The 12,063-nt window shown below is 41.7% G+C and overlaps 1 protein-coding gene across 2 annotated transcripts in view; it reads right to left on the reverse strand.

Moving 5' to 3' along the window:
- Positions 1 to 8,999: 8,999 nt before the first annotated feature.
- Positions 9,000 to 12,063, reverse strand: part of GLRX3 (glutaredoxin 3) — a 39,867-nt gene continuing 36,803 nt past the window's right edge. For both annotated transcript variants that reach the window (XM_075935241.1, XM_075935242.1), the window contains exons 9-11: positions 10,798 to 10,837; positions 10,604 to 10,696; positions 9,000 to 9,280 (exon numbers count right to left, since the gene is read on the reverse strand). In XM_075935241.1, the coding sequence (XP_075791356.1) occupies positions 9,230 to 9,280; positions 10,604 to 10,696; positions 10,798 to 10,837 (184 nt within the window). In that variant the 3' untranslated portion in view covers positions 9,000 to 9,229. The remainder of the gene's footprint in view (positions 9,281 to 10,603; positions 10,697 to 10,797; positions 10,838 to 12,063) is intronic.

Genomic DNA, 12,063 nt, shown 5'->3' on the forward strand with positions numbered 1-12,063 from the left:
ATATGTGTTGTAAAAATCTTAGGAAAGTTTCGGAGGTCAGACTAAATAATCACAATGGTCATCTTCTTGCCTTGGAATCTATGAATCACAGTGACGGACTCAGAGTTCCAAGATTTAAGCACCTTCATCCACTCCCAATCCATTGTACAGGTTGGAACCTGCATAAAACCTAGCTGGTTTAAAGTCTGGAATAAGAAGAGAGGGGTGCTGTTCAAAGACTTAGAGAAGCATTTGCAGGAAGTGCAGAAGTCATAATTTCCAGAAGCATGGAAATCTGTCTAAGTTTTAAGATAGAAGACTCATCCAGTTCAGACTGCAGCTCTTGGTCTTTTGAACAAAATGGGCCAACAGACTTGTTCTCTGCACCCTAGCAGTGGTTGCTAGTGAATTCCCAAATTCAATTTGCTTGCTGGGTACCATCCAAAAGCCCTAATGATCCAGGAACCAGACACCTCTTTCATTCTGATCTAACTTGCCTGATTGATTTGTCCAGAACACATAGTCTAACTGTTCCAAATGAGCATTGCATTTTTGGCAGTAATTCTTTACCTCTGGAATTTCTAATAATGCAGAAATTACCCAGTTTGAGATGCACCTCTTAGTCAAGAATTTTCTCCAAGTTGCAACTCTGTTACACTGCAGCATTCAGGCTAGTAATAATGGTTTCCTCACTTCTATTATATAATCCTTATGGTGCTGCAGAGGTGGCAGGGAGAGAGAGCATTTGCTTTCCAAGGATTGTGTTGTTATCCCCTTACTCACATAAATAGCATCAGTGAAGTCAATAGGACTACTTGCATGCTTTATATATAAAGCATGCAAGTCTAGTGTAAATAGGGCAGCATCACCAACTGGCCTGATACAGAGGAACAACACAGGTGAGGGAATAACTTTTATTGGGCCAAATTCTGTTGGAGAGCTTTTGAGGTGACACCGAGCTCTTCTTCAGGTCTGGGGAATGTATTCAGAACACTCAGAAGCTTGTTTCTCTTAAAAGACAAGTTGGTTCAATAAGGCACCAACTCCGTGGGAGCACCTGACAAAAAAAAAGTGTTTAGCACTAATTGGCAGCCACGCTCTCTTCCCTTCACCACCCCTCCTACCCACATGCAGCCCCCGCCGATCAAATCCATGTAATTTCTCTCAGTATCTCTGGCATACTGTGGAACAGCTGAACACTGGGAGGGAGCCAGCGGAGCAGGGATGGGGTGTGCTCTAAGGGAGGGGGAATCGAAAGAGGAAGAGCCCTGGTAGAGTAGGGGACAAGGCTGGTGGTGGATTTACACCCCCAACTTAGGAGCTGGTACCTGTGAACTCTAATTCACCCACCTGATCTCTCTAGTATCCCAGGACTGACATGGCTATACCACCACTACATACATGATTCAGAGGAAGCATTTTCCCCTTTCATCTAAGCCAGTGGTCCCCAACCTTTTGGGGCTGCCAGGCACTTGGGAGTGAGGCCTCTCACGTGCCACACGCCTGGGGGTGGGGCCACACATGCGCTGCACCCCGGGGGGGGGGCTGCCCATGTGCCACACACAGAGGGCCGGCACCGCGCATGTGCCACGCACCTGGGGCCGGCACTGGCATGCGCTGCTCGCCCGGGGCAGGGGCCGATAAAAAGCTCCGTGTAGACAGGACCATTTGTCAGAAAACACCTCTTTTTCGCAGGATCCCTTATTCCTCAATGTTGGAGGAGAAAGAAGAAAGAGCTTAGGATGAGCAGCAGTGGCTCCAGAATTGCCACGAAATTCTGCAAAAAAATACCTTCCTGGAGCTGTGTGAGTGGCTCGCTCCTGCCAATAGGCGATGGGACACCCATATGCAATTTGCCATCCCCCTCCAGAAGCATAGTGATAGAGATGTAGCCGTGTTAGTCTGGTGTAGCTGAAACAAAATACAGGACTATGTAGCACTTTAAAGACTAACAAGATGGTTTATTAGATGATGAGCTTTCGTGGGCCAGACCCACTTCCTCAGATCTAATAAACCATCTTGTTAGTCTTTAAAGTGCTACATAGTCCTGTATTTTGTTTCACCTCCAGAAGCAGGTTGCTTCACTATCTGGAAGCTCATTATGCTGAACAGCTACCAATCCATCAGGAACCAGGTTGGCGTGGGGAAATCAACCATCAGAGCAGTGGTCATGCAGGTATGACTCTCTCATACTATTGTCCCAGGGGGACAGTGCACTGCTGAAATGGGGTACCCTAGGGAGGGGCGGGCTGGAAGCCCCTCCCTGGAAGTTTTTCCAGTTTCATCTTCACAAAGCCTTGCTTGGTGACAGGGCAAGTTGGGGGTTGCTCCTGGATGGGGGAGGGGCAGGGAAAGAGGAAGGGGTTGGGCTCAGGGACCTTCCAAGGGCCCTGGCAACTCTTTGGTTCTCTGGCAAAGGCCATCAACACTGTCCTGCTGCACAGGGTCATCAACCTGGGTGATACAGACCCCCTTGTTGCTAGCTTTGCCACCCTGGGTTTCTCCAACTGTGGCACAGGCTACTGACGGCATCCAAATGCACATCCATGCCCCCAACCACCAGGCATCTGAATACATAAACCACATGGGGTACTTTCCAATGGTTCTGCAGGCCCTCATCGACCACTGCAGCCAGTTCACAGACATCAATGTTGGGTAGTCGGGGAAAGTGAATGATGTCCGCATCTCTGAGAACTTCATCCTGTTCCAAAAGTTGCACGCTGGCACTTTTTTCCCCGACCACTACCAAGGTCAGGGATGTGGCCATGCTGATGTGCATTGTAGGGGATACAGCCTACCCTCGGCTTCCCTGACTGATGAAGCCCTATACCAGACACCTTGACCAAAGCGAGGAACACTTTAATGGTAGGCTCAACAGGGTCCGCATGGTTGCCTCAAAGGGAGATTCCATTGCCTCCTCACCTGGCTGGACCTCAGCAACCCAAACATCCCCAAGTGGTGGCTATGTGCTGTGCTCTCCACAATCTTAGCGAATGTAAGAGTGAGACGTTCCTGCCGAGGGGGAAATGGCAGAGTGGCTCACCAGGGCCTTCAAGCAGGATGCCCTGAGGGAGAATTTTAGCTAGGGCCAGCTGCCAGACTCTCCCCCGGGCTCCCCCCAAGGAGCCTCTGCAGTGGCCCAGTGTGCCTTTCCTCTCCCAGCTCTTCCCTCTCTCTCCCCCCCCCCCCCCCCACCCCACAGCCACAAACTACACTGTGTTTTGAAAGAAAAAACTGGTTTTAACTGAGGTAAATGTTACTGGGGACTGGAGAAAGAACTTGGGATGGGGAAACGGAGGTGGAAGGGCGAGGAGGAGGGGGAGGAGAGGCTCAAGGATCAGGCTGGAACTGGCACCTGCCTCCAGTGCTCCAACTCCCTCTTGTGCAGGGCCCTCAGCAGCCGCAAGGGGCTCAGACAGAGCATGGGGGTTGCTCATGGCAGCAGGGACAGCTGTGATGGCTGCTGTTATATGGCATACATTTGTCAGGGCCTGCCATGTACCACAAGCCCTTTCCCCTGTGGCTGCAGCTTTAAGGGCTGGAGAGGAAGGGGAACTATAGTTCTGACCAGTGTGGGCAGAGTGGCCAGCAGGGAACCTGTGAAAAGCCCTGGAGGCCACTTATTTCAAAATAACTCTAGTTATCCCAGCTACACATGCCCTATTTCAAAATAGCTATTTCAAAATAGGCATTATTCCTGGTGAAATGAGGATTACAGAATTTGGAATAAGACACCCATTATTTCAAAATTATTTTGAAATAACTAGTTGCTGTGTAAACGCTCAGTTATTTCAAAATAATGGTGCTGCATAGACATGCCCTAATGTGGCAGCAATAGTGGAAGCTAAAAGAAGAGGGTTGAGACATTTTTACTGCTCCTCTCATGTGAAAAATAGTTACTGTTAAAATAGCATTACACTACTTTGTACTAGTGAGAGCAAGAAGTGAAGGATGTAATTCAAACTATTATGGTAGTGGGAGGAAATTCCAAGTTAATGGAATAATTACCCACGTCTGATTTGACGTCGTACTCAAATACTCACTGCTTGTAACAAAACAAAAACAAAAAGACACCAGGGCATCTTTGTGGTCATAAATGTTCAAGCCCTCACTTTAGCTCATCAAGACTGTACTTCCAGCAAGCTGACACTGCACAAACACGGAGGTTTTTTTTGCAGCTATGTCTACACAGCAATTAAACACATGCAGCTGGCCAGGGTCAGCTGATTGGATTTTGAGGCTATAAAATTGGTGAATAGATATCCAGTTCCAACTAGAGCCTGAGCTCTGGGCAGTGAGGGAGGATGGTCCCAGATCCTTTTTCTCACTGATTCCAAAAATGTCTACACAGCAATTTTTAGCCCCACAGCCAGAGTCCTGTAAGCTCAAGTCAGCACTCGTCTCTTAATTTAACCTGGTGTAGACGTATCCTACATGTCTCGCCACAATGCTGATGAGGCCGGATTTTGATCAGCACTGGAGGTCTGCCATGATTACGTTAAGTTGGCATTGTCAGTCTTTCATAGCAAATGAGCATTTGCAGAAAGTTAAAACTACTTTATTCATCATCTGCACTGAAAGGCAAATTGAAGCATTTATGAAAACATCATAAAGGAAATATATGTGGTAGACTGCTAACTTCTACAAATATTTACATACGTAGGGATGTTTGGAGACTATCAAATAAGAACCTATGACTCTGACTTGGGAAACAAATGGCATTTTTTCAGTATTTCCTACCCGTTTCTTGTGATTTCACCTCCATCGCCAATGTCTGCTGTGTTCAAATATTTTTAACCAGTAGTATTATTTGTCTTCATTCTGTATAACCCCTAAATGTGTAACAAAAGCACTGTACTCCCACAAAGGAATATTTTAAATTAGAGTCTTTCATGTCATATTTAGAAATAAATGTCAGTTATTGCTGCAAGGCAGAATCAGTGTGCGCAATGCACCCCTCTTCTGAAAGGAGTCCAGAAGATTTTTTTGCTATTTGAATGAAGTTATTTTCATGCACTTTTCAAACAGTTATGTAGTCCCACCCCCTCCCCCCGCGCTTTTTTTTTTTTTTTTTAAACGCATGGAATTTTAGGCTAACTACACTTGCACAGCATGGCTTCTTACCACACAAAAATGGCACTGTTAGATTTGAAAAATGAGTGTCCAAATTTGATCACCACAGTCTACATCCATGCTGTTACTACTGATGCCAAAGAGGCTTCTACATCGGGGTGGGCAAAAAGGTCTCCGCGGGCCACATCCAGCCCACTAAGCAGGTTTCTCTGGCCAAGTGAGGTCCTGCTGCTCCCCTACCCCCAGGCCAATCAGGGCTTCAAGATATGGGAGCAGGCATGCTTAGAATCAACCCTGGCGGTTGGCTCCAAGCACTGCGCACTTGGAGGGCAGAGAGCAAGAGACTTCATATTCCCCCCGCCCCTGGGCCAATCAGGGACTTGGGGGTGGGGGAGGGAAGCATGCAAAAATCTCCTTCTGCCCTGCCCTGCTGCTCAACTGGCAGGTGACTAAGTGCAGTGCTCCTTTGCAGGGTGGGGACAGACTTTGCATGCTTCTCCCACTTCCAGGCCTTGACTGACCTGGGGGCAGGAGGGGAGCATGCGAAGTCTCCTCCCACTGCCAGGGACATGGGCACCTAGAGGAAATGGCCAGCTGTTTAGAACAGCCAGTCGTTCTCTCCGTGTGGGAGGCAGGGGTAAATACTTCACGCACTCTCCCACCCACAGACCACTCAGGGTCTGTGAGAGGGGGAAGTACAGAAGTGTACTGAGGCCCCGTCCCTTCTGGGGAAGCCCGGGGCCACTTTAAAAATTACTGAAGTGGCCCCAGTCAAAAATTATTCCCCACCCTGTTCTACATCCTCCCATGCCACTGACACTGTAGAACACACCAAACTCCATGACGGCTCAAGCATGGTGATTCTTCAGATAAGGTGAGTACTGTTAATTTTGCTCTTCCAAAACACTATATTGAAGTACAGTTCAAAGAAGGCAACAAGCACTACCAGAATTCAGTTCAAATCCTTAAACTCCATGAATATACTAACATGCCATGAGCAGTGTTTCGTATAAGCTGAGTGCTTGGGCAGCACCCAGCAGAGATTCAAATACTGCCCAGCTGATTAGCAGAGCTCCCACTGTCAGCAGCATGTGTTTCTATCGGTGGTGCATATTTACAAATACCTCAGTACACATACAATTTACTCCATACATGGATGGAAAAATCAGAGGGAACAAAGACCATAAGGGGCACAAGAATGAGTCGGCTTGTTAACTATATTTAAAATTATATATCTCCATTGAAAAAAATCCTTCTACCTTCCCTGTATGTTAGATTCCCTCAAAATTGTATCAACATCTTAGAGGCAAAAATACTTATAATTTATATCAATATGCTTTCATTTTAGATATTCAAAATACTGTGTCAATCTATGGGAACACCTGAGGACCTTCATTTCTCCCTCCCATGCCTCATCCTCTGAATTATAAAATCCCCACTGTGGGAACCACCACAAAGACAGTCAACACTTTTCAATGCTTCCATTATAAATAAGATCAGACCATAGCCATATAGTCCTAGAGGGCCTGATTTCATTGCCTTCAAGAGGATTTGGATTGAACCATATACGGATTGTGTGGTTAGAAGAAAAACATACATAAGAGTTACTCCTAGTACTATTTTTTATATGGTTACTCTTCAAAATCTATTTTATCTGCAAAGCTTGCTTTTTGGAATTAACCAACATTCAATGAAAATCATTTTATATCCAAGCAATAAATATAAGAAACAGTAATGATTCGTTAAAATTTGCATTAGTGTTTGGGAGACCCACTGAACTGTATTCATTAGCAATTAACAACGAGGAGTCCTGTGGCACCTTATAGACTAACTGAAGTGTAGGAGCATAAGCTTTCGTGGGCAAAGACCCACTTCGTCAGATGCATGCATCTGACGAAGTGGGTCTTTGCCCACGAAAGCTTATGCTCCTACACTTCAGTTAGTCTATAAGGTGCCACAGGACTCCTCGTCGCTTTTGCGGATTCAGACTAACACGGCTACCCCTCAGATAATTAGCAATTAAGTGATCAATAAGGAAGGAGAATGAATCCAAGTGTGTTTTATCTATGTATTATGTCAACTACCACTGAGTTTTAGTTCCATAATAATTCACTGTATACTAGTAAAAATAACATTTTACAAAATGCTGAAATCTTAATATGAAATTCATTGCATCTGTTAAGTCTTTGCAGACAAGTGGGGAAAGATCTCCAATACTTCATGCAGATAAGGTACGCATTTTAGTTATATTCTGCTGTATTGAATTTTGAAAGAAACACTAATTTTTTAAGTACTGCAGAATACATTGAATTTTCTATTTAATCTTGGTTTATTTAAAGCTTCTAAAACCTAATTTGACCACAGGGGTAGTACATTTTTGGTATAATTTTCTTTAATGAGGAAGGCAATGATTGCTAGCAAGAAATACCTAAGAGATTAATTAAAGCATGTTTTCAGGACAGGGACATAGATTTCCTGTTATGATTAAAACTGATTTTTTTCAATCATAAAAATACGCTTATTTTAAAATTGCCAAAATAATTCCCATACTCTTTATGTCTGTATAAAATTAAATAGCAAATCATTTTTAGGGATTTAATAATGTAAACAAATACTACTTAGATGCTTCAATAAAAAAGTAAACCCATAAATGCTACCAAGTGGTTTAGACTCAAAATGTGCCCCATAGTTTAGGTTGTCAAACTGAATCCAGTCAAGCTTTATAGTGATTGAAACTTGCTACCAGATACCATTTGATTGCCATTCAGTGGCCTAAGTGAAATAAATTGGTGGGATCACTTCAATTCCTAGAAGCCAACACAATATTCACACTGAAACAATGGACAACCTTGTTAAGTTTCATCAAAGTTGATTTGGATATTGAATACTGAACTGATCTGAATACTGAACACTTTTCCTCTTGAGGAAGGGGCCCTTCCAGGTCAGCATGGAGGAACATTGATGAGACAGATATAAGGATTCTTACACTGCTTTTGCTGTATTTTTTTCAGTGGACAGAGGATTTCATTTTCCATTTGTGAGCATTACATGCAGAACTGCAGGTTTAGGGGTAAAACTATGCTGGACATATTCAGGTGAGTTTCCTGGACTTTTTCCCCTGTCCATTCGATTATGAATAAATACAGAAAGTCTTTAAAGAAGGTCTCCAAAGGAGAATTAAAAACAAGAAAATAATAATAATAAAAAAAAGAGTCCTCTAAGTACAGAAAGGACTTAAGGGAGAAGAACAATATGAACTGTTGAGAAATATAGGAAGGAAATAGCTATTTTATTTCTAACAGCAGCAACAGTGAGGGTACACCAGAATTGCCTTAACATCAACTTTAGTGGCTTAAATCTCCATCATAATTTAAATGTTTAAAGCAGCAAAAAAACACCAACACAACACACCACCAAACAAAACAAAACCAAGATTAAACAGGCTGAAAAACACCTGAGGTTAGCAAACAATTATTAGAATTCCTTAGATGATGGAGATAAATGTACAGTTGAAGCCAGTGTTCCCTGTAAGGTGTCTGCTTGTGTGGCCGCTCGAGAGAAAAATGCCACCTAGCTGATTAGCAAAGCATCCACAGCTAGTTTTTTTTTTTTTATTTCTACTGGGGATGCACACTGGCATATGCCTTGGTGCACATAAATGTTTATTCTGCACATGGATGGAAAAGACTAGAGTGAACATTGGTTGAAGCTCATTAATAACGTCTTAATAGTAGTACTCTGGATAAAAGTTTCAGTAGTTTTTTCTTGCTCACTAGACATTTAAAAAAGTAATTAGATGCATGAAAATAGATACACTGCCTGTCTCAGAGTACATTCTAGTGAATGTTATATGCCCACAAACTAATTACTGTAAAGGACTAAAATATGTCAGGTAGGCATCTCTGTAAAAGGAATATATATTTACAAAGAGTTCAATGAAAACAAAATGTTTAACATTCCATTTTAATTGAAGATGTTGATGCAGTATTGTATTTTTGGTGAAAAATTACTTTAACATATAGATCTAACATGACTTTATGAAGTATACAGAGCAAGTTAGAAGCTTTTAATTACTTCCACTCCATTAATCCAAGGCTGATTGTTCCAATGTAATCAATAAATGAATTATTTCTTTAAGTATTTCAGTTCCCGTCACTAGCATTTGAGGCTATTTGCATTAGTTTTCTCCCTTCAGAATAGGTAACAATTCTCCATTTTCCTTTAATTCCTGTAAAGAAATAATAAAATAGTAACTCGGGACGTGTATATTTTGCAATTACCTCTGACATCAATTCAACAGGGATGATTATCAGACAAAAATAAACAAACTGTCCACTATTCAGGAGGAGATGGACTAGATAACCCACTAGAGGTCCCTCTCTACCACAAGTAATTAATTTTTTAATTCTGAATTTAAACAAAGTTTTACAGAACACAAGACACCCAACATGCTATATACAGTTTAAAAAAAGAACCATGATCTTTAGAATTTGTTAAAGTGAGAGACAGTGAGATTGATATAAATTATAATTTAGAACTACATGTAGGCCCTATCTGGTTGGTTAAATTTAGTTCAATTATAAATCATTCAGTCTGATTCCGTTAATGTGAAATGTTCTGTTTTTCTTAAATGTATACAGAGACTATCTATAAGCAAAACATTCTTACACATTCATAATCATTTTAGAACATATCTTTAAATTACTATATCATCCATGTGTCAGCAGGCTGCATTACTAACGTGTGCTCTCAGTAACATAGTCCAATACAGCTATTTATTTTTCAAACTAATGGTAAGTATAACATATTACAACTTCTTTACAGTTCAAAATTATATTTATTGATCAATGAACCAGTTAAGTCAAAATTGTGACATACCTAGTAAATAAATTATGTAGATGTTTTTTGAAATCATCTAATTGTATTTAAGTAACTTCAGCTTATTTTTAGAGCTAAATGAAATGTATTGATTATATTTTCCCAAGAGTTACAATGTGTGTGGAATTGGCTATAAAACATTGAGACAAGAATAAACTCAGGAGTATTAGGGGTTTAGAAGACTATGCCTGCTCTGTTACAAAAATCAAAAACCACAGTAACAAATGCAGATCTATTTTTGTTGCTTCAGGGTCTGTTCAAAAAGACTACAATAAACCTTACATTTTTTTCACAAACAAGCCAGTTTGCTAGGAAAAATGTCTCACCACCTTATTTGAGAAGAGCAATGTCAAAAGTAAAACTAAAAAGCAAATGAAACCTGTAAAAATGCACCCACGGGGTAAAAATGGTCTTTACAGTAAAGGCAGCTGACTGCTGTCAAGAAAATCCATTTCATTGCTATATCAGAGCATATGAACATGCTGGAGATTTAAAAGCTCCTTTCAACCATATGTTGTAATGACAGTCACAGTAAAACCAACCAAGTCATTCCATGTCAAAATTTAAGGCCATTACATAAGAGCTCGTGTGTAGGACAGTTAGAAAATATTTTAAAAGCTCACATTAGAAAAGTCAATTTCCATTTTAAACAGGAATCCCTCCCCTGCCTTACCTTGACAATATCCAACCCTCCAACAAGTTCACCTTTAACATACAACTGAGGGTAAGTTGGCCAGTTTGAATACGTTTTTAATCCTTGCCGCACCTAAGGAAAATAATCTTAACTTTAACGTTCTTCACAGCAGCTTTAGTAGTGTAGTAGACATAACAGTGATGTGGGGTGGAGAGGACAAGTCTCCGACTTACCTCTTCATCCTCTAATATGTCAAATGTCTCATAATCAACACTATAAAGAAAGATCAAAATGAGTTTGTTGCAGCATAACCACCATAAAACATAACAAAGGTATTTGTTTTTACACTAGCTAACCACCATCCATAATATAGGATGTTTGCATAAGATCTTTAATTATAGTCTGTAAGCAAGAGGCTGAAGAAAGTCACCTACTTAAATGGAAAACAAATAATGTCTGGTAATTAGACATTAAATACAGCTGTTAATTATTTTTCAAAAACTAATGGCAAGTTTAACACAGTACAACTTCTTTAATGCTCAAGATTATATTTACTGATCAATGAACAAGTTAACCCAAAATTGTGACATACCTGGCAAATAAATTATAGAGATAACTTTCATGAGAGTGCAAGCACTCAGAATTTGAAGCAGCCATGTGTATTGTGGACAAAAGGGAATTCTAAAAGGAGTTTCTAGTCAGAGTGAAAGGATTTTTGTTGTCAACAGAGTACAACAAGAAGGGATGAAAACAGCATTCACAGTGCTTGTTGGTAGTTAGCCTACCTACTACCAAAATGAGTAGTTACTTTTCATTATTTAATCAACAAGTACTGTAACATAGCATATTGCATTTCATTTAGAAGTCAAAAAAATTAAGTTGGGATAGAAGTTCCATTTTTATTACAATCAAGTGCTAGTTGCTTTTCCATCTCCCTCAACAGCGATTATTGAGCTAAATAGCCAGCAATTATAGATTGAATTAACTAGCAATTATTGCATTATGTGATGCTTCACACACACAAGAAGAGTTACATGTCCAGCAATAATAAGGAGGTATAATTCACTAATATGACTATAATGTGAACTTGTTCAACAAAACTTTGAGTTGTGCTTAAATTGCCTCTCACTATTTAGCAATCACTACAGGTTCTCCCCCAGATCTGGGACTCTGGCCTGGTGACATCCATGGTACAGCAGAGCCATGGATGTTACTGGACCAAAGAGCCCTGGAGGCAAGAGCAATGCAGAGGCTGTGGAGCTCTGGCTGAAACAAGTGGCATTGGGGGAGCCCTCCCCGCCCTGGCCAAAGAACCCACAGCGTTAGTGGAGCAAAGTGGCTGGGGAGACCAATCCCCAGCTGGGGAACCCCTGATGTTAGTGGAGCCAGGCAGCAGCTGGGAGCTCCTGCCCTGCCTGGGGAATCCTCAGCATCAGCTGGGCCACGTGACCAGGAGTCATAGCCTCAGCCAGGGAATCCCCAGTTGCAATGGGGTGGCC

The sequence above is a fragment of the Pelodiscus sinensis genome, chromosome 8, assembly GCF_049634645.1.
Source record: "Pelodiscus sinensis isolate JC-2024 chromosome 8, ASM4963464v1, whole genome shotgun sequence".
NCBI classification, from domain to species: Eukaryota; Metazoa; Chordata; order Testudines; family Trionychidae; genus Pelodiscus; species Pelodiscus sinensis.